At 41.7% G+C, this 27,420-nt stretch overlaps 1 protein-coding gene across 1 annotated transcript in view; it reads left to right on the top strand.

Annotated features, from left to right (window-relative positions):
* The window catches only part of LOC140195024 (trifunctional nucleotide phosphoesterase protein YfkN-like), a 116,822-nt gene that overhangs the window by 67,437 nt on the left and 21,965 nt on the right, over positions 1-27,420 (top strand). Inside the window, exon 6 of the mRNA XM_072252597.1 lies at positions 18,793-18,976. Within this exon, the coding sequence (XP_072108698.1) occupies positions 18,793-18,976 (184 nt within the window). The remainder of the gene's footprint in view (positions 1-18,792; positions 18,977-27,420) is intronic.

Here is a 27,420-nt window from a genome sequence, read left to right as displayed (position 1 = left end):
TCCATGGTAGACCACTCACCAGAAAGGGTTCCACCTATCATCCTTAAGAATCTTGAGTCTGGTGGTGCTATCTGCTAAGAAGATCCTACAAGATCTATGTAAGGAAGATTTTAGATGAGATATCAATATAGCAACATTAGTTGCTCATGAGTGGACAAGCTGGCTGGAAGAACTCTGCCAGTTGGAAGAATTCAAGGTTGTTAGATGTTTGAAGCCGCTGGATTTTGGAGAAGTCACTGCTGCAGTTACATAACTTTACAGATGCAAGCAAAGTTGGCTATGGAGCTGCGACCTACATATTTTTGCACAACATACACTCTGTGGTGCACAGTATTTTTATCGTGGGAAAATCTAGGGTAACTCCATTGAAGTCAGTTTCTATCCCTTTTTTGGAGCTCACTGCTCACTGGAGCTACAGTTGGCAAACTGTATGGACGTGTGGAGGAAAGAGTTGCACATGGAACTTCATGACTCTGTTTTTTGGACTGATAGTACTGCGCTGAAGTATATCAAGAATGAAAATTCTTTGCAAACGGTTTCAGAAATTCTTCAGGTTTCACAGGCATCTCAATGGAGGTATGTAAACATTTCAAACAATCTGGCAGATGAGGCCTCTAGAGGGTTTAAGGTGAAGGTATTCCTGAAGAATGAGTTATGGGTGTCGGGGCCTCAGTATCTTCTTCAACCTGAAAGGGAATGGCCTGTGAATCCCGATTGTTCTTGAGAACTCCTGCTAGATGATCCAGAAGTCAAGTGAAGTGTTGAAATGAATGCCATGCAGATTGAAGAGGAGGTGGACACAGTAACATGTATAATCCAACACTTCTTGATTTGGACCCTGAGGGAGACAGTGGCCAGGATTTTTAGATTTAAGAAACTGTTCTTGTTTCTTAGTCTGAAGGAGAAGTAATTGAACATTGTTCTTGCTCAATCCGACTTGGATGAAGAAAAACAAGGGAATTTTTTGGAGAGAGAAATTGAGAAGGCCAAAGGTTCAGATCAGCCGAGGTTGTCTCTCGGTGGAAGAAGTCAGAGAGGCTGAAATGGAAATCATTGACTGCATCCAAAGAAAGAGATTCCTAGATTGAATTCTCATGTTTACAAAAGGGAGAAAGTGTGAAAAGTAGTAGCCGTATTTTCAAGCTCAATCCAATACTTGAAGATGGTGTCTTAAGAGTTGGTAGATGACTTAGTAGGGCAACCATGCCTGAAGAGTCTAAACATCCTGTTACATTGGCAAAGGAGCTTCATATCAGAGACATCATTCTGAGGCATGTGCATCAAGAGGTGGGATATAGTAGATGTAATCATATGTTATCCAGATTGCAGCATAAATACCGGACTCCTGGCACTAGTACAGCTTTAAGAAGAATCCTATCTAAGTGTGTTGTTTGTCAACAGTCTCACACAGCTCCAGCACGCGGCAGAGCTACCTCTGGACAGGGTCTCTCCCAGTGAACCTCCGTTGATGTGTAGGAGTAGACTACTTTGGACCTTTTGAGGTGAAGAGTAGGAGTACAGCGAAGCTGTATTGGGGTCATATTTACCTGTCTGGCTACTTGAGTTGTTCACATTGAAGTGGCGTCTTTTTTAGACACAGATTCCATCATTAACGCACTTCGAAGCTCTATAACTGGTTGTGGATTACAGGAGGAATGGAGAGGGGCTAACCTCTATTGATGTCAATGGATCTGGGGTTGAGAGGGTGAACAGCTTTAAGTTCCTCAACATACACATCATCGAGGACCTCACATGGTCTGTACACACCAACTGTGTGGTGAAAAAGGCATAACAGTGCCTCTTTCACCTCAGACAGTTGGGGAAGTTTGGTATGGGACCCCAACTCCTAAGAACTTTTTACAGGGGCACAGTTGAGAGCATCCTGACTGGCTGCATCACTGCCTGGTATGGGAACTGTACCTTCTTTAATCGTAGGATTCTGCAGAGAGCAGTGCGGACAGCTCAGCACATCTGTAGTTGTGAACTTCCCATAATTCAGGACACTTACCAAGACAGGTGTGAGAAAAGGGTCCGAAGGATCATTGGAGACCCAAGTCACCCCAGCCACAATCTATTCCAGCTGCTACTATGCGGGAAACGGTACCACAGCATAAAAGCCAGGACCAACAGGTTCTGGGACAGCTTCTTCCTCCAGGCCATCAGACTGATTAACTCATGTTGATTTGAGTGTATTGCTATGTTACATTGACTGTTATATTTATTATAAATTATTATAAATTACTATGATTGCACATTTAGATGGAGACGTAACGTAAAGAATTTTACTCCTCATGTATGTGAAGGATGAAAGAAATAGAGTCAATTCAATTCAATGTAGCAAGATGAGGACCGGTTCATGAACTACACTCTGATAATGCAACAAACTTTGTTGGAGTAGAGCGTGAGTTTCAAGAAGCCATTGAGAAGTGGAATTATTCACAGATCAGTGACGTCCTTTTTCAGAAAGGAATAAAGTGGATATTTACCCCCCCCCCCCCTTCCCCTGGCTGGTTTATATCTTGGAGGAGTGTGGGAAAGATTGATCAGGTTTCTGTGAAAGGTTCTCACTTCCACTGTGAAGGTACAGAATCTTGACAATGAGGGTTTTTACACAGTCCTTTGTGAAGTAGAGGCTATTATCAGTGGTCATCCAATTACTAAGGCATCCTCTGATTCCAATGATTTGGAAGCACTAACACCTAACCATCTGTTGCTTCTGAAGATTTTACCATCGTAACCACCGGGAGAGTTCCAAAAGGAAGACATTTATGTTTGTCATGGATGGAAACAGGGTCCAATACATGTCATATTCTTTTTTGGAAACAGTTGGTCAGGAGTACTTACCACAGTTACAGAAATGTCAGAAATAGTTAGGTATAAAATGCAATTTCCTCCCAACAGACAGTGTGCTTATAGTTGATGACACAGTGCCTCAAAACTCATATATCATGGAAAGTGTCATTCAGATAGAAGAGGATTTGCAGTATCAGCAGTGGTGGTCAAGTCACTGCCTGTCTGCTCCCAACATCCAGTTCAGCTCCTCTCTCCTGCTCCATATCCAGCAAGAAACTCTTTCTGCTTCTTCCCCCATCCTTCGAGCTGCTTGGTTCTTGTTGGCCCAGAGCAGACAGCAAACTCCATGTTGATCTTGCCAGGAACCCTCTCCAGCTAATCTCCATGGGGAATAGCCATGTCTGCCATCATTTGTCCCTGCACTCCTGCACTAAGGACTGGTACTATAGGACCTTCCTCTTGTGAGCCTCCCCGCATCCTTCTTCCCTTGGTACTGTGAGTTCCACCAGGATGATTTTCTTGTCTTCAGTGGACCACAGTACAATGGCTGGTTGAAGTGTGGTTAGCACCACCTCCGAGAACTGTAGCTTCCTCCCCACATCGACCCTCATCTCCCATGATTTGTCAGTTTGCAGCAGATTGGATTTAAGCCTCTTTGATATGTCTGGCATGGCCCTCTCCTTGGCGAAAATGACTGCCTGTTTGCATCTCTGCCAGCTGGTCTTTTTTTACGCCTCTTCTGCTCCAGTGTGTCAGCAAGGGACAACACCACCTATACCACCCTTGTGTATGTGTGCCAGTGAGCCTGCTGACCACAAAGCCTGCAGTTAGGGTTGTCTCTCAGCCCCCATGTGTACAGCTGTGATGGTGTAGGGAGAGTGCCATACACAGACCGCAGGAGAAAAGAAATGCCGAAGGGCTGCAGTCTCCAAAGCTCTGCCCAAGTAATCTTGCATTTGGGAAGATCCTATTTCATCCAGGCGCCCTGCGATCCCAATTCCACTGTCTTTGATACCTGCCTTTCATCCTTGCCGTTCTGAACATCTGCCTTGACCGTGTCCCGCCTATCCATTGCATTTGTACTTGCATTCCCCCATTGTTGGAAGTGTGCTGAGCAGAGGCCTTGTTTTCCCAGGCTTGGGTTGCCAATAATGTCTCTAAGTTGAAGGGAGCTCACTGCCTGGTCTATGGCCGAGTCGGCGGCCCACTTTTGGCCTGTTCTTGTTGTGACTCCTGCTTGGTTTATTAGCTTGTCATCAGAGCCCCTCAGTGTTAACACAACACTGCACTTTGCCACCTTGAGCTCCTCCACTACCAATGACAACGTTAACTGTAGCTGGCCTGTTCTTATGTAGAGCCCCACTGAAGAAAAACTCGGGGGGTGGGGGGGATCCCCAGCCACCTCCACAGGTGCAGAGGAGTTTTGGGCATTTCTTGTATACCTTGTAGGGTTTACCGCTTGGTCCTGGGGCAGCAGATGATTTTGCTCTCTTGATGATATCCTGGAGCTCCTGCCACATTCAGCTTGGCTGTTAGGATTCTTGGTTGGGGAACTTTTGGATTGAATTCTAGTCCCTGATTCCTATGGGGATCGCTATGTGGTTCGTGCAGAAATTCTTCCACCTTCTGCTTTGAGTTGGTTAAGGTGCCAGATTTTCACTGGCTGAGAAGAGACATAGTGAACCTGAATTATTTTTAACAAACTGTGCTCTCCTTCTCTCTTTCTCCTTTCTTCTCTTTCTCCCTTCTTCTCTTTCATAGCTGCTCCACCCTCCTGAGCTTGGGCAGCTGCCCCTATAGTTTGCTGGTTAGATCTTTGACACCTTCTTATTCATCAGGTGAATTATTTTTGAATTGTTTGTCCAGGGTCTTTATCTTGCTTCTCAGGTGGCGAATCTCCCTTTCCCTCCTGTTTGGTTGTCATGTTGGTTTATGATCCCCTTTCTTATCCATTGGGCCAAATCACTCTTTAGCAAAATTAAACACAATGGCTGTGAGGGGGGTTTTCCTGTAGACAGGTCCTGCCCATGTAGTTTCCAAGATGTAATCCGGGTCATCATCGAACTGCTTCCAAGATACATTGTCTGATGATCTAGATCATCTGATCTTCTTTCCTTGATGAATGGATTAGAGCAGGGTTCCCCAACCTTTTTTGCACCGCGGACCAGTTTAATATTGACGGTATTCTTGCGGACCAGCCAACTGAGGGGTAGGGGGGTGGGGGTGTTCAAGTACTGTTAAACTCACCTCCACACGTCTTTTACAGTTAGGGTTGCCAACTTTCTTACTCCCAAATAAGGGACAAAAGTAGCAGTCAAATCCCGGGACACTTTAGCCCAGGAAAGACTACCATGGCCATAAAGCCTTGAGCGGGCACCTCTGTGCGCATGCGTGCCGATTTTTTTTTTTTTTCCCCCACAAATCGGTTTTGCCTTCATCTTCCCAACTATACTCTACATACATTATTTCTACTTTACATGGGCTGTGTATTTATCATATCATTCCTGCTTTCACTATATGTTGGTGTTATTTATTTTCGGTTTTATGTGTTATTTGGTATGATTTGTTAGGTTATTTGTTGGGTCTGGGAACGCTCAAAAATTTTTCCCATATAAATTAATGGTAATTGCTTCTTCGCTCACGCCATTTCGGCACGAAAGGTTTCACAGGAACGCTCTACCATAGCGGCGGAAATATGGGACAAGGGCAGTCCAGTATGGGACAAACCAATTTAGCCCAATATACGGGATGTCCCGGCAGATACGGGACAGTTGGCAACCCTATGTTCAAGTTCAACAGTGCGTGACAGGGAATGAGGAAAGGTGCAGCTGACTCATATCGTTTCCTCATGGCCCGGTAGCACATGCTTTGCGGACTGGTACCGGTCCGCAGCCTGGTGGTTGGGGACCCCTGCATTACAGTGTCAAAGGGGCACTCACTTGGTCTCTTCTTTGGTATTTGGCGCCTTGGGTGCAGAGAGATCTTCAGCTCAGTGGGGTGTTTTCTGTCGGGAGTTCTCCATCGTCTCACCAGCTATTGCGTCCGTGCGTTGCACTTGAGTCGCCTTCTTTCCACAGCTGAACCTGCTTTGGTGTATCTTGAGGCCTTTGATGTTTTTGCAGATTTTGCTGCAATGGCACTTTGCAATGAATGCCTCCTTGGTCGGTATTGTTTGCTTGAGCCATCTTGTTACCATATTTCCAGTTCTGGTCATTGCTGTTATGTTCTTCCCGCACATCTCCCCCGAGGACTCTGGGGGTATTGTGTGTTTAGTTCATTTTATCCATAGCTTGTATGGTGCCATTTTGTGAGTTCTGCACACATGGTTACTAGCAAAGAGAAAGCCACTGTTGAAAAAAACATGATATCTTAGCTAGAGTTTGCCAGAAGGCATGTGGGAGACTCTGAAGTCAGCTGGAAGGAGGTTCTATGGTCTGATGAAACCAAAATTGAGCTTTTTGGCCATCAGACTAAATGCTATGTTTGGCATAAGCCAAACACCACACATTATCAAAAACAAAAATCTCTACTGTGAAGCATGATGGTGCCTTCATCACGCTTCACTGCAGCAGGCTCTGGAAGGCTTGTGAAGGTGGAGAGTAAAATGAATGCAACAAAATACAAGGAAATCAGGGAGGAAAACCTGATGCAATCTACAAGAGTACTGCAACTTGGGAGAAGATTTGTTTTCCAGCAAGACAGTGACCGCAAGTATAAAGCCAAAGCTACATAGGAAAGCTACAACAGTTAGTGTCCTGGAGTGGCCAAGTCAGAGTCCAGACCTCAATCCAATTTGTAAAGGGCTGTTCGCTCACGATCCCCATGCAACCTGACAGAGCTGGAGCAGTTTTGTAAGGAAGAATGAAGAAAAATTGTGGTGTCCAGATGTGCAAAGCTGGTAGAGACCTACCCACATAGACTCAAGGCTGTAATTGCTGCCAAAGGTGAGTAGTTATTCAGTCAATTATTTTGTGTTTAATAATTGTCATAAATTTAGACCAATTTGTAGAAATCTGTTTTCACTTTGACATGAAAGACTCTTTTCTCTTGACCAGTGTCAAAAAGCCTAATTAAATCCAATGTGATTCAACGTTGTAAAACAATAAAACATGAAAACTTCCAAGGAGGGAGTGAATACTTTCTATAGGCAGTGTACTCTCTTTGTCCTCGTTTGTTTAGATAGTTGAGAGGGAGTGAGCTGGGAATTATATTTTTATATTGATCACTTAATTACACTAATTTGAATGCAAATTATTCTTATCTCGCTATATCACTAATTTAGTTTTGTTAGTTTTTTTTATCGCTGTGAGATCATTCATCTTTGCTGGTTTTGTAATAAAGGATCTGAATGTACTTTTTTGACTTGGAACTCAGTTATTAGGAAGCACGTCATACAGTATCAATTCCTGTACTCAGGCTGTCAGTGGTTTTGGTTTGTTTTCAAGTAACTGCTGCAGACCTTGAATGCCACATTTTGGCTGTTTGAACAGGATGGGTATCATTCTTCTAGCTTATTATGAATATGGTTGCCCCACCAGTTTATGAGACGATTTCACCCTCTTTTGTGACTAAAAATTCGTCAAAATACCATTGAATTCACAGCTAATGTTTCTGTACCAAAACATAATGGAAGAATATCTTGCTAACATCTGAAGTATGCAGAAGTCTGTGTACCCTAATAATAGTTTTGATGCATTAAAAATCCTCTGTATTGAGAAATCTAAATTATTGTGGGGGAGGGATTTGGCAGGAAGAGTGACAATACTCTTCATTAGATTTTCTTTGACGGATACTGCAGCAACTCCCAGTTCCAATATTAGCTGGTGAAGGGCGTACTCACTTAATAGCATGATCAGCTTTCCAATTTAAGCAAGGAAGTGATCTTACTGAGAGTGAACTTTTTTGTTTGAAGTGACAGGGGATCAAGCAACATAAAACAGTCTGGTGTGCTACAGATTTCATGCCTTCTGCTGACAATAGCATACAGAAACTATTGTTGCTGAGATATTTTTAACTGCTGTGGAAAAAGTCAAACACTTTATTAGCAAGGTTACTGTCTGGCCTGATTTTTCTTTGAAATTTTATTCTGGTAATATTTTCAAAGGCAATTTAGTTCTTCCATGGCTAAAGTTTTATTAATTCACAGTCGTCATTCCTGGGCTTCAAGAATTTTAGGTATTATAGCACTGGCACAAATATATTATTTGTATTTTGTTTATGGAAATTATACTTCAAGTTTTTCATATTTTTAAGTAAATGATTTTCAAAATCAGAACACATGCTGATAACAGTATTCTCTCAATTTAGTAGCCTTTGGAAAACTAATTGTTTTTTTTTAAAAAAAGATGAATACAATTAATGCATTTCAGTTGGCACTATCATTTAATGTTACATTGTGTGACATTAGCAGTTTTCAAATACAGTGGATTCTGGTTAACTGGGAAGTATCAGGCCAGTACATTTCAAAGGTTTCAAAAGTATATTTAATGTCAGAGAAATGTATACGATATACATCCGGAAATGCTTGTACTTTGCAACCATCCATGAAGGTGGTACACTTTAAGGACAAACTCCAAGGCAGAGTACAAAGTAAATGGTAGGATACTTAGTAGTGTGGAGGAGCAGTTGGATCTGGGGGTACATGTCCACAGATCCCTAAAAGTTGCCCCACAGGTAGATAGGGTAGTTAAGAAAGCTTATGGGGTGTTAGCCTTCATAAGTTGAGGGATAGAGTTTAAGAGTCGCGAGGTAATGATGCAGCTCTATAAAACTCTGGTTAGGCTGCACTTGGAGTACTGTGTCCAGTTCTGGTCACCTCACTATAGGAAGGATGTGGAAGCATTGGAAAGGGTACAGAGGAGATTTACCAGGATGCTGCCTGGTTTAGAGAGTATGGATTATGATCAGAGATTAAGGAAGCTAGGGCTTTACTCTTTGAAGAGAAGGAGGATGAGAGGAGACATGATAGAGGTATGCAAGATATTAAGAGGAATAGATAGAGTGGACAGCCAGCGTCTCTTCCCCAGAGCAGCACTGCTCAATACAAGAGGACATGGCTTTAAGGTAAGGGGTGGGAAGTCCAAGGGGGATATTAGAGGAAGGTTTTTTACTCAGAGAGTGGTTGGTGCATGGAATGCACTGCCTGAGTCAGTGGTGGAGGCAGATACACTAGAGAAATTTAAGAGACTACTAGACAGGTATATGGAGGGATTTAAGGTGGGGGATTATATGGGAGGCAGGGTTTAAGGGTCGGCACAACATTGTGGGCCAAAGGGCCTGTATTGTGCTGTACTATTCTATGTTCTATGTAAGACGGAGAAGTGCCCCAAAGAATGAATGACAGTTAAATGTTAGAACCCCAAAGACCCCCCAGCTCCCCTCCCTCCCACGCATAAGCGGCAGCAAACAACGATACCCCTCCCCCCACCGGCAAAAAAAAGCATCGGCACCCATCACCGAGCACTCAAGCATGCAGCAGAAACAACAGCAAATACACAGACTTGCAGTACTCCAAAGACTACGTGTTCACCTGGTATTCGACATGCCACAGTCTCTCTCTCTCCCTAATAGGGAGAAAGAGATGTCTCCATTTTACAGTAAGAGGGGAAACATGACAAACAACTCGCTGGTTTACGATGTTAAAAGTCCGTTGTGTCGCTTTTTCCGAGCTCTGTGCCCAAAGATCTCAGATCTCAGGGCACACAGCCAAAGACCTTCCGGCTCCCACGACACATCGGTCTGTCAGGACTCCGCCCTTTGATCCGCCCATCTCTAGAGCCCTGAGATCCTAGGCCTCCAAAGGCATGTTCTTGGCATGTCAGATAATGGCCAGTCGTGAAATCCTGAGAGCGGGTCCCATTCCTGCAGAGAACCGAAGTCAGCGTGTAACTCCAGGTCATGGTCTTCAAAAGAACCCTGAAAGGGGAAAATAGAAATATTAAAGATGGAAATAAAGCCGTTTCCGAAGATGCAAGCAAAGGAGTCGCCGTTTAGTGCCATCATTTTGGCCCAATTGATGGAAGTTTCATTGAAATAGTTAAAGATGTTTAAAAAGATAAACTGAGTAATATATACTTAAATGAAATACAGAACAAATTAGTACACTTCCGATTTTACTACAGTACTATAAAACTGTATTAGTTGTCGATGGAGGAATTCATCTAGTGTATGCAATGAACAAAATCAGCACAGACACCTAGTGCAGATAATGGACTGCCTTCATACAATACTATCAACGATTGCATCCTACAAATATTTATTTTCATTATATCATTCAAGATGATTGTTGATACCTTCAAATTCTTCGTAGTTCTTAATTTGTTGTAGTGAAATGATTTCATTTTCAGCCCGGCCATTTCTGGATGCTAGAAACCACAATGAGCAAAACAGTTCCGAATTGCCTTAGTGCTTTTGTCTCACCAACAACCTGCAACAAAAATCACTGCTTTTTGAACACAAACACATGCAACTGATGCTATTTACAAACTATTCACTCTAAGCACAGTGTAGTGTCTAATGGCTACAGAAGTGCGTGTGACTGATGCTAGTTAGAACCTGCTCAATAACGGTCTCCCGCCCCAGTTAAGTGGCGTAGTGTCCCAAATAAGCAAAGAGAATCCAGGCAGTTTTCTTAATTAGTTTTTGTTCTTTAAGACTTGTCCCAAATACAGCAGCTGCTCCAATTAACCGTTGACTCAATTAAGCAGAATCAGAATTGTTGGATGATAGAAGACAAATGAATTACTGGTAGTACTTCTTAGAAAATCATCACTGTAGATTTTGCAGAGTTATGCTGTCAATAGTTTTACCATGAAGGAAATATCCATCACCATTTCCATCAGCACAGGAGCACTGTAGGGATGTGTACTTAGCCCCTGCTCTATTTGCTTTACACCTATGACTGCATGGCTAAGTATACCTCCAACAAGTTTCCTGATGACACCACTGCTGTGAGCTGTATCGAAGGTGGTGATGAATCAGGAGTAGTGCTCCATCACTGAAGTGTTCCCTCAATATATGGACTTTTCACCTCCTGTTCCACACAGGAGGAAGATTTAAAATTTGGCTGAGTGATGTAATAACAACAACTTCTTACTCAATGTCAATAAGACCAAGGAATTGATTGAAAATTTCAGGAAGGGGAAACCAGAAGTCCATGAGCCAGTAATCTTCGGAGGATCAGAGGTGGAGAGGGTCAGTAACTTTAAATTCCTGGGTGGCACCATCTCAGAGGACCTGTCCTGAACCCATCATATAAATATAATTGCAAAGAAAGTGCGACAACACCTTTATTTCCTCAGAAGTCTACAGAGATTCAGCATGTCATCAAAAACGTTGGCAAACTTCTATAGATGTGTAGACGTGTGATGGAAAGTGTGCTGACTGGCTGCATTACATCCTGGTATGGGAACACCAATGGCTTTGAGCAGAAAATCTGATAAAATGTGATAAAGTTTAAGGGAATAGGGGATTCTCAAGTTCCCTGTAAACAATGAATTAAGTACTGAGTATGTCTGTGACTGCAGTGTGTTTGAATAATGTCTCATAGCTGCTTTCTTTGGAGCAAGATAAGGGTTAAAGTTCTATTGGGGATATTCTATAGGCCCCCTGGTAGCAGCAGAGATACAGAGGAGCAGATTGGGAGGCAGATTTTGGAAAGGTGCAAAAATAACAGGGTTGTTACCATGGGTGACTTTAACTTCCCTAATATTGATTGGCACCTGATTAGTTCCAAGGGTTTAGATGCGGCAGAGTTTGTTAAGTGTGTCCAGGACGGATTCCTGTCACAGTATGTGGACAGGCCGACCAGGGGGAATGCCGTACTAGATCTAGTACTAGGTAATGAACCGGGTCAGGTCACAGATCTCTCAGTGGGTGAGCATCTGGGGGACAGTGACCACCGCTCCCTGGCCTTTAGCACTATCATGGAAAAGGATAGAATCGGGGAGGACTGGAAAATTTTTAATTGGGGAAAGGCAAATTATGAGGCTATAAAGCTAGAACTTGAGGGTGTGAATTGGGATGATGTTTTTGCAGAGAAATGTACTATGGACATATGGTCGATGTTTAGAGATCTCTTGCGGGATGTTAGGGGATATATTTGTCCCGGTGAGGAAGATAAAGAATGGTAGGGTGAAGGAACAATGGGTGACAAGTGAGGTGGAAAATCTAGTCAGGTAGAAGAAGGCAGCATACATGAGGTTTAGGAAGCAAGGATCTGATGGGTCTATTGAGGAATATAGGGAAGCAAGAAATGAGCTTAAGAAGGGGCTGAGAAGAGCAAGAAGGGGGCATGAGAAGGCCTTGGCGAGTAGGGTAAAGGAAAACCCCAAGGCATTCTTCAATTATGTGAAGAAAAAAAGGATGACAGGAGTGAAGGTAGGACCGATTAGAGATAAAGGTGGGAAGATGTGCCTGGAGGCTGTGGAAGTGAGCGAGGTCCTCAATGAATACTTTTCTTCGGTATTCACCAATGAGAGGGAACTTGATGGTGAGGACAATATGAGTGAGGTTGATGTTCTGGAGCATGTTGACATTAAGGGAGAGGAGGTGTTGGAGTTGTTAAAATACGTTAGGACAGATAAGTCCCCGGGGCCCGACGGAATATTCCCCAGGCTGCTCCACAAGGCGAGGGAAGAGATTGCCGAGCCTCAGGCTAGGATCTTTATGTCCTCGTTGTCCATGGGAATGGTACCGGAGGATTGGAGGGAGGCGAATGTTGTTCCCTTGTTCAAAAAGGGTAGTAGGGATAGTCCGGGTAATTATAGACCAGTGAGCCTTATGTCTGTGGTGGGAAAGCTGTTGGAAAAGATTCTTAGAGATAGGATCTATAGGCATTTAGAGAATCATGGTCTGATCAGGAACAGTCAGCATGGCCTTTGTGAAGGGCAGATCGTGTCTAACAAGCCTGATAGAGTTCTTTGAGGAGGTGACCAGGCATATAGATGAGGGTAGTGCAGTGGATGTGATCTATATGGATTTTAGTAAGGTATTTGACAAGGTTCCACACGGTAGGCTTATTCAGAAAGTTAGAAGGCATGGGATCCAGGGAAGTTTGGCCAGGTGGATTCAGAATTGGCTTGCCTGCAGAAGGCAGAGGGTGGTGGTGGAGGGAGTACATTCAGATTGGAGGATTGTGACTAGTGGTGTCCCACAAGGATCTGTTCTGGGACCTCTACTTTTCGTGATTTTTATTAATGACTTGGATGTCGGGGTAGAAGGTTGGTGGTGTTGTAGATAGTGTAGAGGATTGTCAAAGATTGCAGAGAGACATTGATAGGATGCATAAGTGGGCTGAGAAGTGGCAGATGGAGTTCAACCCAGAGAAGTGTGAGGTGGTACTCTTTGGAAGGACAAACTCCAAGGCAGAGTACAAAGTAAATGGCAGGATACTTGGTAGTGCAGAGGAACAGAGGGATCTCGGGGTACATGTCCACAGATCCCTGAAAATTGCTTCACAGGTGGATAGGGTAGTTAAGAAAGCTTATGGGATGTTAGCTTTCATAAGTCGAGGGATGGAGTTTAAGAGTCGCAATGTAATGATGCAACTCTATAAAACTCTGGTTAGGCTGCACTTGGAGTACTGTGTCCAGTTCTGGTCACCTCACTATAGGAAGGATGTGGAAGCATTGGAAAGGGTACAGATGAGATTAACCAGGATGCTGCCTGGTTTAGAGAGTATGCATTATGATCAGAGATTAAAGGATCTAGGACTTGACTCTTTGGAGAGAAGATGAGAGGAGACATGATAGAGGTATGCAAGATATTAAGAGGAATAGATAGAGTGGATAGCCAGTGCCTCTTCCCCAGAGCAGCACTGCTCAATACAAGAGGACATGGCTTTAAGGTAAGGGGTGGGAAGTTAAAGGGGGATCTTGGAAGAAGGTTTTTTACTCAGAGTGGTTGGTGCGTGGAATGCACTGCCTGAGTCAGTGGTGGAGACAGATACACTAGTGAAGTTTAAGAGACTACTAGACAGGTATATGGATGAATTTAAGGTGGGGGCTTATATGGGGGGGCAGGGTTTGAGGGTCGGCACAACATTGTGGGCTGAAGGGCCTGTACTGTGCTGTACTATTCTGTGTTCTATGTTCGCTCAGATCTACATAGATGTCTCTGGGCTTTTCACACCTTTTGATTTTGACAAAAAGCAGTACCTGATGGAAATTAGACAAGCATAAATTTGACAGATGTTCTTAGCTTTGTAATTAAGTTGTGGCTCCAGCAAACCAGGTAGGGCATTCTTTTCTTTAATTAAGGTGGCTGGAGTGTCTAACAAATTGATTGTTCTCTGTATCAATAGTCCATTGACTTGACCAGAACGGTTATCAAACTGACGGTTCTTTTGTATTGGTGGCCTTATAACTTCTGACAATTCTGACATCGGGCAGTGAACTTGTAGAACCGCCGGGGACATGAGAAAGGGTCTCTCCCTGATGTCGGGTCCAAGTTCACTCACCAGCTGAGCTCGAAGAAATAAACGGGTGAAAAGATAAGTAATGATCTTTTTGTGCTGTTGTTATTTGATCCAGCAAAGTTACGTTTACAAAGATAGTGGGATTCGGTCCAGTATAACATGGGTAAAACCCTCATCTACATCTACATGAAACAGTGCCGTAGAAAAGGAGCATCCATCATCAAAGATCCTCACCACCCAGGCCATGCTCTTTTTTTTTATTGCTGTCATCAGGTAGAAGGTACGAGAGACTCAGGACTCATACCAGCAGACTCAAGAACAGTTACTACCCCTCAACCATCAGGCTCTTGAACAAAAGGGGATAACTACACCCATTTAAGGACTCTTTCATTTTATTTTATGCTCTTTATTTATTGCTATTTATTTATATCTTCATTTGCACAACTTGTTGTCCATTGATCCTGTTTACTGTTACCATAGGGTAGATTTGGGTAAGTTTTGTTTTGTTTGTTTAAAGCAGAGAGAATGCCAGGCAGCATGTTGGAATGCTCCTCTTGCAGGATGTGGGAAGTCAGGGAGACCTCCTGTGTCCCTGACAACGACACCTGCAAGAAGTGCATCCAGCTGCAGCTCCTAACAAACTGCGTTAGGGAACTGGAGCAGGAGCTGGATGACCTCTGGATCATTCGGGAGAATGAGGAGTTTATAAATAGTAGCTTCAGGGAGGTAGTTACGCCAAAGGAACAGCGCACAGGTAATTGGGTTACAGTCAGGCGAGGGAAGGGGAAAGGGCAGGCAGAGCAGGGTTCCCCTGTGGCCATTCTCCTTAACAACAAGTATACCGATTTAGATACAGTTGGGGGGGATGACTTATCTGGAACAAGCTGCGGCAGCTGGATCTCTGGCACTGAGTCTGGTTCTGCAGTGCAGAAGGGAGGGTGGAAAAAGAGGAGACCGGTCGTGATAGGGGACTCGATAGAGGTACAGACAGGAGGTTCTGTGATCGTGACAGAGTCTCCCGGATGGTTAATTGCCTCCTGAGTGCCAGGGTCAAGGATGTCTCTGATCGCGTGCACAGCATTCTGAAGTGGGAGGGTGATCAGCCAGATGTCATGGTACACATCGGTACCAGTGACGTAGGAAGAAAGAGTGAGGAGGTCCTGAAGAGTGAGTATAGAGAGCTTGGTAGGAAGTTAAAAAGCAGGACCTCAAGGGTGGTAATCTCAGGATTGCTACCTGTGCCATGTGCCAGTGAGGGTAAGAATAGGATGCTCTGGCGGATGAACACGTGGCTGAGGAACTGTTGTAGGGGGCAGGGTTTCAGATTTCAGGATCATTGGGACCTCTTCTGGGGCAGGTGGGACCTGTGCAAGAGAGACGGGTTACACCTGAACTACAAGGGGACCAATATCCTTGCAGGGAGGTTTGTTAGTGCTATTGGGGAGGGTTTAAACTAGATTTGCAGGAGGATGGGAACCAGAGTGCCAGAGCAGATAGTGGAGCGGGGGTGAAAATAAATGATGTTAAAAGTTCATGCAAAGTCACAAATAGAAGGGTTGTGTGTGGTGGTAATAATCTTCTGAGGTGTGTCTATTTCAATGCAAGGAGCATTGTGGGGAAGGCAGACGAGCTGAGGGTGTGGATTGACACATGGAATTACGACATTATAGCCATTAGTGAAACTTGGCTACAGGAGCGGCAGGACTGGCAGCTTAATGTTCCAGGGTTCCGATGTTTCAGAGGTGATAGAGGCAAAAGATTGAAGAGTGGGGGCGGGGGGTGATATTGCTAGTCAGGGAAAATGTTATAGCGTGCTCAGGCAGGACAGATTAGAGGGCTTGTCTACCGAGGCCATATGGGTGGAGCTGAGAAACAGGAAAGGTATGACCACATTAATGGGGTTGTATTATAGACCACCCAATAGTCAGCGAGAATTGGAAGAGCAAATCTGCAGAGAGGTAGCAGACAACTGCAGGAAACATAAAGTTGTGATAGTAGGGGATTTTAATTTTCCACATATTGATTGGGACTCCCATACTGTTAAAGGTCTAGACGGGTTAGAGTTTGTAAATTGTGTTCAGGAAAGTTTTCTAAATCAATGCATAGAGGTACCAACTAGAGAGGATGCAATATTAGATCTCCTATTAGGAAACGAGTTAGAACAGGTGACAGAAGTGTGTGTAGGGGAGCGCTTTGGTTCCAGTGATCATAACACCATTAGTTTCAACTTGATCAAGGATAAAGATAGATCTGGTCCTCGGGTTGAGGTTCTAAACTGGAAAAAGGCCAAATTTGAAGAAATGAGAAAGGATTTAAAAAGCGTGGATTGGGACAAGTTGTTCTCTGGCAAGGATGTGATTGGTAAGTGGGAGGCCTTCAAAGGAGAAATTTTGAGAGTGCAGAGTTTGTACATTCCTGTCAGGATTAAAGGCAAAGTGAATAAGAATAAGGAACCTTGGTTCTCAAGGGATATTGGAACTCTGATAAAGAAGAAGAGAGAGATGTATGACATGTATAGGAAACAGGGAGCAAATAAGGTGCTTGAGGAGTATAAAAAGTGCAAAAAATACTTAAGAAAGAAATCAAGAGGGCTAAAAGAAGACATGAGGTTGCTTTGGCAGTCAAGGTGAAGGGTAATCCAAGGAGCTTCTACAGGTATATTAAGAGGAAAAGGATAGTATGGGATAAAATTGGTCCTCTTGAAGATCAGAGTGGTTGGCTATGTATGGAACCAAAAGAAATGGGGGAGATCTTAAATAGGTTTTTTGCGTCTGTATTTACTAAGGAAATTGGTATGGAGTCTATGGAAATAAGGCAAACAAGTAGTAAGGTCATGGAACCTATACAGATTGAAGAGGAGGAGGTGCTTGCTATCTTGAGGCAAATCAGAGTAGATAAATCCCCAGGACCTGACAGGGTATTCCCTCAGACCTTGAAGGAGACTAGTGTTGAAATTGCAGGGGCCCTGGCAGATATATTTAAAATGTCGGTATCGACAGGTGAGGTGCCGGAAGATTGGAAGATAGCTCATGTTGTTCCGTTGTTTAAAAAAGGCTCTAAAAATAATCCGGGAAATTATAGGCCGGTAAGTTTGACATCGGTAGTAAGTAAGTTATTGGAGGGAGTACTAAGAGACAGAATCTACAAGCATTTGGATAGACAGGGACTTAATAGGGAGAGTCAGCATGGCTTTGTGCGTGGTAGGTCATGCTTGACCAATCTATTGGAGTTTTTCGAGGAGGTTACCAGGAAAGTGGATGAAGGGAAGGCAGTGGATGTTGTCTACATGGACTTCAGTAAGGCCTTTGACAAGGTCCCACATAGGAGGTTAGTTAGTCGCTAGGTATTCATGGAGAGGTAGTAAATTGGATTAGACATTGGCTCAATGGAAGAAGCCAGAGAGTGGAAGTGGAGGATTGCTTCGCTGAGTGGAGACCTGTGACTAGTGGTGTGCCACAGGGATCAGTGCTGGGTCCATTGTTATTTGTCATCTATATCAATGATCTGGATGATAAATTGGTAAATTGGATCAGCAAATTTGCTTATGATACAAAGATTGGAGGTGTAGTGGACAGTGAGGAAGGTTTTCAAAGCTTGCAGAGGGATTTGGACCAGCTGGAAAAATGGGCTGAAAAATGGCAGATGGAGTTTAATACAGACAAGTGTGAGGTATTGCACTTTGGAAGGACAAACCAAGGTAGAATATACAAGGTAAATGGTAGGGCATTGAGGAGTGCAGTGGAACAGGGGGATCTGGGAATACAGATACAAAAATCCCTAAAAGTGGCGTCACAGGTAGATAGGGTCGTAAAAGAGTGCTTTTGGTACATTGGCCTTTATAAATCAAAGTATTGAGTATAAGAACTGGAATGTTATGGTGAGGTTGTATAAGGCATTGGTGAGGCCAAATTTGGAGTATTCTGTACAGTTTTAGTCACCAAATTACAGGAAGGATATTAATAAGGTTGAAAGAGTGCAGAGAAGATTTACAATGATGTTACCTGGACTTGAGAAACTGAGTTACAGAGGAAAATTGAATAGGTTAGGACTTTATTCCCTAGAGCGTAGAAGAATGAGGGGAGATTTGATAGAGGTATATAAAATTATGATGGGTATAGATAGAGTGAATGCAAGCAGACTTTTTCCACTGAGGCTAGGGGAGGAAAAAAAACCAGAGGACATGGGTTAAAGGTGAAGGGGGAAAAGTTTAAAGGGAACATTAGGGAGGGCTTCTTCACATAGAGAGTGGTGGGAGTATGGAATGAGCTGCCAGATGAAGTGGTAAATGCAGGCTTACTTTTAACATTTAAGAAAAACATGGACAGGTACATGAATGAGAGGTGTATGGAGGGATATGGTCCAGGTGCAGGTAAGTGGGACTAGGTAGAAAAGTAGTTCGGCACAGCTAAGAAGGGGCAAAAGACCTGTTTCTGTGCTGTAATGTTCTACGGTTCTATGGTTCTATAGATTTGCTAACTATGCCTGCAGAAGAGAATCTTAGGGTTGTATGTGGTGACATGTATGTACTCTGATAATTAATTTTACTTTGAACTTTTGAACTTTGATATACTCTGTTTTTACAGGGCAAGGATGGATATGTGATGTTCCGTAATTGTCAGTGGATGGTTGACACAGAAACTGCTCCCAGTCTCTCTACTGTTGTCATTAACCATTTTGAATCAGTAAAAATTGTTCAAGGACTTAAGAAATGTAAATCTGGACATCGCATGGGTTTAATCAAAGTCTCACACTCTGCATCCGTAACAGGTACTTTATGTTATTCTGTTGAAAGAATTTGTCTAGAAATTGTTTTATGCCTGTGTCTTTTGGTTTGTGACAGGTAAACAATCATTCTGTTCAAAGCTGTGGATGAAGCCCAAACCACTGTGTGCTAGTGAACAGGACTTGCATGAAGAGAATTCCTTTCTTCTGCTGAGCATACAAATAACATCATTTAAATTAAGCATTGGAGATCAGGAATCAGAAAATTAGGGATTGATGGTGATTGGTAAAAAGAGGTTAAGAATGAGAGCTATTGGGGAGGATGCTGGTTGGGTAAAATTGACTACTGGCAAAATTGGGAGGCATGGATGAGGCATTAGTTGGGGGTTACATGTTAAAAATATTGGTTAGTAATTCATGGTCCCATCATTATATGAACATGGTTGGTAGTCTAGATAATGGTGCTTAGTCAGGGGAACAGTTGGTGTGGTAGGTATGTCTTGCAGATTGTTGGACAGAGTAATTGGATGAGGGTTGTTTCCTTGCTTAGGATTGCAGTGGGCTGGGAACTGGTTGATACTGAGTAAGCAAATTGGAAGGAACTGCCTTGAGGGCAGTTCCTTGCATTGGATTGACTAGCAATGAAACAAGGTTCACAAGTGCTTGAAGGCCTTCCTTTGCATGAGTGTTTCACAAGTGAACATAAATGTTCAAATGACAATTACAGAAGTGATACCCAGTCACATATTACATATTATTAGATGCCACTGTTTATGTCCAGTTTTCTCTGTGCATTAGCTTGTCAGATACATCGCGAATCTAAAAGGACATTAATGTTCTGTGGAATCTATATGTAGGTTCTCGATTTTCAATCACATTTTATATTTAATTGAAATTAAATTACATGGTACATAAAACTGATGCTAGTGAATCCAATTTCTAGGCAGCTGTTTTTCCATTATGTGTACTTAAATGCTTGTAGAAATACCAGTAATCAACAATCTGATTTTCTCCTCCTTACAGTATGTTCAATTGCTCATTTCCATTGCTATTTGATTTTACTCCTCCTAAAATGGTTTGTTTAAAAGAAATGAAGTACACTTTTTGAAAATAATTTACCTCTGATTAAGTTATCAAGACTAAATACATTCAGACATTTCTATCATATCTCCTCTTAGCCTTTATTAATGAAGTGGAACTTTTTAAAAGATTTTCTGTAACTTTTAGTAAATATCTATATTAAGAATTTTAATATTTATGTCTAGTCTTGTTCTACACTCACTTGTACAATTGTAGTTGTTAATCCTGTATTATTTCTTACGTCATTTGAAATTAAATGGCTTATGTTGATAGTGAGATGTTTGATGCTTCTGCAGTTCATTATCATTTTGTATATTGTATAAAAGTACTGAATTTAAAAATTGCTTTCTTTTAATATCTAATCACTTCAGGATTATGAAATAGTTTTGGATAATAAGTATTTACATTGAACAGATCAACTACAGATGATTTTTCTCATTCATACATACTGTTTTAATAAGTACAATTTAGATTCATATAGCATGGAAACGGGCGCATTGAGTCCATGCCAACTATCAAACACCCTTTTGCACTCATCCCATTTTATTCTCCCCACATTCCTGTCAATTTTCCCTTATCTCCTACCACTCATCTACACTTTAAGGGTAATTTATAGTAACCAATTAACCTACCAACCCACACATCATTATGATATGAGAGCAACTTGGATCACCCAAAGGAAATCCTTTGCAAAGAAAGGGAGAATGTCAATGTTTCTCAGAAGAAATCATCATTTTGTTTATGGATTTATTTTAAAAAAGGGGAATTTTTTGTTTTTCATTAATGTAATCTTTCAAACTCAAAAATATTGTTTTGTTGTTTCTTAGATTTTGAAAAGAAAGCTGATGACAAAGTTGTAGTTGCCCCTGTTCCTGAAGTGGAAGGAAGGATATATCACGTAACTGAGGAAATGAAACAACACCTTAGGCAACTACGCTCTGAACGAGAAATAGGCCAAAGGACATTTTCCTTAGATCTTCATAGTGCAGATAACACAATTGGTTGTAAATTAAAGTAGTAACTTAATCTCTGTATTTTCAGGATTAAATTTACTTGTTATTCTATTGTAAAATCTTTTTTTAAAGGAAAACTTTTTTTCTCGACAGATTTGAGTAATGTGAAATCCCTGCTCTGATTTTTTAATGAAACATCCACAAAAGGTTGTTAATTCAAAATTAACTGAAGAAACTCTTCATGAAATAAAAGTGGATTCTTGATCTTTAGTTCTTATCTGTCTTGTCAAATTGAATCTAAAAACGATTCCTTTTCTCATTTAAGATAGGCTTCCCTGAAAATATTAACATTTAGTATCCTTATTTCTGAGCTTGCATCTTTACACCTTTGTACTTTTATATTTTGCTATGCTTTGGAATTGGCAGTAATATAATGAGACAACACGAAATGATTGAAGGGTTATTTAATAGGAGAAGTGCATAGCTTTCAGTAAATTTGGAAACATTATTTTTCCATGTCTTAAACATACTCGCACATACTGTATTTGGCCTGACTTGCAGCTGAAATGTTAAGTGAGATATATCTGGCATGCTGTGTAATTGGTAAAGATATGGAGTGGGCACAATTTACTTAATCCTGAATCAACAAAATAAATACTCAGCTAGTACAGAAAACAAATGGATAACATCCACTTGTATCACCATTCACTGCAGAGTTATAAAATTCAGTAAAGCAGCCATCTTAAAAAAAATAGGAAAAGTCAAAAGATAAGCAAACCAGATTGGGAATTTAGACAAAAACAGATCAGTAAATTTTCATAGAACAAAAGATGAGGAAATGCTCACTGTCATGTTTATTAAAATATTTTAGTTTTATAATACAATGTAAATTTTCATATGTGTACGTCCTGCTCAGTCAGTTTCTTTTTAGGGTCTTGAAAACTACAGCACAGAAGTAGGCCCTTTGATTCATCTAGGTCAGTGGTCCCCAACCTCTGGGCCGCAGACCGATACATTGCCGCAAAGAATGCCACGGTGTAGCGGTAGCCGGAACTCACCCAGCACATCTTTAAGAAAAAAGCCAAAATAAAAAAGTTAATTAATTAGCTGCTGCCCGGTATTGGGTAAATGGGCACCTACTTAATTAGCTTGTTTATTTCGGCTTTTTTCTTAAAGATGTGCTGGGTGCATTCGGGCTACCGCTGCACCGCTGCATTCTTCGCGGCAATGTATTGGTCTGCGGCCCAGAGGTTGGGGACCACTGATCTAGCCCGTGCCAAACCATTTAATTTCATAAATAGAAATAGAAGAATACAGATATTTTTCTGTTGAAAAACCAGGCACTGACCCACAATGTGAACTATTTCTTTTCATATATTGTAGGTATCTATTATACATATCCAGCCCCCAGCCCTCTACATAGGGCAAAGCTAGTCAAGATTCATAAAGCAGCATAACTTAAAACTCATTCAATAAGTGTCATGCATTTTAATTTTCAGAAGCACTATGTTTTACTTGTTCATAGATGTAAAAGGCACTGACATTGACAAACGTGAATTTATTAGGTAGGCCTAGTAGCTACCCATCATCTTGAGTAGACGATGGATAGGTATTGGCTTAGATTTACTGGAAGCAGTACCACACCTGTTAACTATTTCTTATTCATTAGATTTGCATTTGCCTGGAGGATATATTTGAACAGATGTTTGATTCATAAATCTGCTCTCACCTGATTATTGAGCCACATCCATTGTTTCATTATTTGCACGCAACAAACACTATCCACAAAACAGCTTTGGCAACCAGCACAGCCCATGTTTCCAAGCTTTCTGAGTGTTCAGACATCAAAATGGTTTTATATTTGTAAATCCACAAACATTCAATAGTGTTGATAATTAATCCTAGTATTGATAAATTCTGAAATTTAAAAAACAAAATCTAAAACACTGTAAAACACAAGACAATTAAATAAATTGATTCAAAATATTTACGACTTAAAATTTTGCCCGTTCCTTTTGTGATTGTACCTGTATTGAAGTGGAAAACTGATCGATTGCTCAGTGTAACTGCTGGAAAACTGTAGATATGCCTGTTATTTAACTACTTGTAAATTAGAGAACAGTCAGAAAGACAGCAGCAAGCGTCTACTAAAGTCTGGATCTTTCAGACAGATCTCTTATCAGTTAGAACTTTTGTTTCTTAGTAGTCCTTCAATTAATAGACCTGTATTCTATTCCCATCTAAAAGTGCTTTGTAACCATGGTGTATAATGCATACTTAGTGCAATGTGTGTTTCAGTAGAGGGAAAGGAAGTAATTGATTTTGGCTCAGCTCTGATGGAAAAGTGTGTCAGTTACATTGACTGAATGTAGCTAGAATTGCCTGAAATAAAATGAAAACATCCATGAAGTTCACATTAACTTATTGGGAAAATGAATAATTATGAAAGTCCAGGAATCATGATTAAGATGGGATGCAAATATTTATTTCCTTGACAATGAGTTGGAACATTAGATGGTCTTCTTTAATGATACCTGAATTGTGATCCTCTAGATGAAAATTCCTATCTCAACATTATAGCGGTAGACTAAAGATAAGTGAATTCTGGAGGTCAGACTCAAAAGGCTGTGAGGGGTTTGCACATTCACCCTGGGACTGTGTTTCCCCAGGTGCTCTGATTTCCTTCCTGATCCCAAATACTGCTTGTTGATAAGATAATTGGTATCTGTCATTATCCTTAGTTTAGGTGGCTGATGGGAGAAACACGGTGGAAATGATAGGTGCTCAAGAAAGGACAGGTTACAAGGAATAGGTAGGGGAAAATTATGATTGGATTGCTTTGAGAGTCAGCCTGTGCTGATGGCCCAAATTGCCACTCTATGCCATAAGAATGGTGAAACTAGACCATTTTAATCCTGCCAATGGTGTTCCATTTGAAGAAAGAGAAGGAAATGGTAAAGATAAAAGGACATCAAAAAATTTAAAGCAACATACAAAAGGCTGGAGGAACTCAGAAGGTACAGCAGCATCTATGGAAACGAACAAACAGCATTTCGGGCCAAGACCTTTTTAACGGGCTGAAAAGGAAGACAGAAGATGCTGGAATAAAAAGATGTGGGGTGGGGAGGGGAAAGAGGCTAGCTGGAAGGTGATAGGTGAAGCCAGGTGGGTGGGGAAGAAAGAATCTGATAGAGTGGACCAGGGAGAAAGGGAAGGAGGAGGGGACCCAGGGGGAAGTAATAGGCAGGTGAGAAGAGGCAAGAGGTCAGAATGGGGAATAGAGAATGTTTTTTTTTACCGGAAGGAGAAATAAATATTCATGCTATCAGGTTGAAATCTACCCAGACAGAATATAAGGTGTAGCTCCTCCACCCAGAGGGTGGCCTCATCTTGTCACATTAGAAGGCCATAAACTGACATGTTGGGACAGGAATGGGATTAAAATATTTGGCCTCAGGGAAGTTCTGCTTGTAGTATATGGAGCAGAGGTGCTCAACAAAGCGGTACCCCAATTTACCACAGGTCTCACCAATGTAGATGAGGCCACATTAGGAGCACTAGACACAATAGATGACTCCAGCAGATTCGCAAGTGAAGTGTTGCCTCATCTAGAAGGACTGTTTGGGACTTTGAATGGAGATGAGGGATAAGTGCCGAAAGGGAAGTTAGTGGGGAATGACAAATGGATAGGGAAATTGCAGAAAGAGCAATCCCTGTGGAAAGCGGAGGGGGGTGTAGGTGAATATATGTTTAGTGATAGGATCCCTTTGCAGATGATGGAAGTTGTGGAGTATAATATGTTGGATGCTGAGGCTGATGGGGTGGTAGGTAAAGAAAAGAGGAACTCCCAAGATGGCAGGAAGATGGGATGAGCATGGATATTCAGGAAATGGTGATGTGGTGGAGGACAGCATCAATAGTGGAGGAAGGGAAATCCTGTTCTTTGAAGGAGAACATCTCAGATGTCCTGGAAGGGAAAACCATGTCCTGGGAACAGTTTCAGTGGGGGCGAAGAAACTGAGAAAAGGAAAGAAGAAGTGTGAGAAGAGGTATAGTTGAAATAACCATGGGAATCAGTAGGTTTATAAAAGGTGTTGGTTGACTGTACGCCTCCAGAGATGGAAACGGAGAGATCAAGAAAGAGGAGGGAGGTATCAGAGATGGACCAAATGAATTTAAGGGCAGGGTGAAAGAGGCAAAATAGATAAAATTGACGAGCTCAACATGAGTGCAGGAAGCAGCGCCATTGCAAAACTTAGAGGCATTATATTTTGACTCTGCTGCCTTAATTCACTTCACATAAATTTGAAAGTCATTCAGAACTCTTCTGCACACCTGCTAATTTACTCCAAGCCCATTACCCACTATCCCTTCATTTGATCAACCTGATTAGGTCACACCTTGATTTTTAAATTGCTACATTTATTTTAAAAGTCATTTGTGTTTTTCTTTCCCCTCTTGTTTTCTGTTATCTGTCTCTGCCCTCTAATTCTTTGGCAGGTCTGTGTTCTACTGATTGTGATTTCTTGATATTCCCAGTATTTAATCTCATAAATATTGACAGCTGTATGTTCGTTTCCAGAGCTCATAGTGCTTAGTCAATCTATGCAACAATCTTTATGCCTTGTAAATTTTTGCCTATTCATCCCATTATCTCTAATCTGGTTCTGCATCAGTTTGTGTTTGATAGTTTTCCTGTGAAGCTTCTAAGGATGTTTTGCCACATGAAGGCCATGTTGCAAATATAATTGCTGTTAAACTGATGTTTTTACTCTAGATTTGGAAATGGAGCTTCTTGGAAAGTTAGAGGACTAATGCATGGCAGAGTTGATTACTCATTCAAATAATACTTTGGATACCTGTTTGATGAGTGTGTTATACTGCTCATTCAGAATGATGTGTATGCAAATCAAAGATGTCATCTTGACTGTTACTGGGAGCAAAATCTGTTTATAGTAAGATGGCTGCTGATGGCCTGCCTTGTACCTTGTAGATAGTAGGAGCCTTTGTTGTGCCAGGGGCTTATTTATTAACTAGTTTACCCAGCTTCCCACTTGCTCCTGTAACCATGGTATTTATGTAGCTGGCCTAGTTAAGTTTTTGGTCAATAGTGACCCCAGGATATTGGGCCTAAGACATTGCCTTTAGAGGGTTTATATGGGAGGCAGGGTTTGAGGGTCGGCACAACATTGTGGGCTGAAGGGCTTGCACTGCACTGTAATAGTCTATGTTCTATGTTAAGTTCCTGCACTGATATCCTGGGGAAGAGATGATTAATCACCGATAACCAATTTCTTTTGTGCAAATATGACTCATACAATGATATGGTCTTATAGCATGGAGATCAGTTACTCAGCCTACCACATCCGTGCTGACCAGTGTCCTCTTCTGCATGCATGCCTGAATGAACCATGCTTAAGTCCTGGCTTGAGAGTAATGGTAGAGTAAGGGAGAGGCTGAGCCATCCATGACTTTGCAGATTTTGATAGTGTACATTTCTGCAGATGGCCTACAACATCCCATGGGAGTCCAGTTCTGAGCTGCCAGATCTCTCTGAGTTCATTCCATTTAGTACACAACAGAGCAGAGAGTGTCTTCAATATGAAAATGGTACTTTGCGCAAGGACTGTTTGGTGGTCACTTTCATCATTTCTTTCGTAGCCAGGTGATCTGCCCTAGGTAGATTGGTGAAGGTGAGGTCAAGTAGATTCATCCCTTTTTATTGGTTTGCTGAGGTATTTGCCACAGAGCTTGGCTGGCTTTTCTTTACTTTGTAACTCAAACAGCTTGATCAATGACGTGCTCTTGGTGAAAGACATAGAATGTATTCTGGGTGGGGTAGCTTTGTGCTTTCACTATGTGTTACTCAACATGGAAGAGTATTGATTTGTTGTCTGAGAGATGATAGAAAGTTCATAATGTGGAGGTTACCTTGAGATATCATAAGGTCTGGAATCAAGGTTGAGGCTTCCAAGGGCTCCTCCCTTTTATGGGTAACCTCCTGTTCCTCCACCTCTTGTTGGTGTATTCTGGTGGTGAGATAAGACTTACCCAGGACTGTGATGGACAGTCTGACTGATTTTCAGTGTGGAATGATTGTGTATCGCTCTGACAGATTGTTGATAGCCTGTGGAATGTCTCTCCCAATTCAAACTCCATATGTACTGTATGTGAGGAGGACAATGCAAGGTCGACTGCTGTTTACACTATCACAATATATTATTAAAGACTAGGCTAATTTTTAAGGGTTTAGTAATCCAGTTGCATCCTAATTTATTGTTTTTAAATTATTTTGTGAACTAATATTTTTCCAATATTCATATTGATAAGCAAGACTTGATTGTTTTAAAGGAATAAGTACAAAATAATAAAAAAAAGAATGTGTAGCATTCCCATTTCAGTACTGATTTACAAAGCCAAAATAACTTTTCTTCAGTGAATTTCAGAATCAGGTTT

Source organism: Mobula birostris, chromosome 3 (genome assembly GCF_030028105.1).
Source record: "Mobula birostris isolate sMobBir1 chromosome 3, sMobBir1.hap1, whole genome shotgun sequence".
In the NCBI taxonomy this organism is placed as follows: Eukaryota; Metazoa; Chordata; class Chondrichthyes; order Myliobatiformes; family Myliobatidae; genus Mobula; species Mobula birostris.
This window is presented reverse-complemented; position numbering and strand designations above follow the sequence as displayed.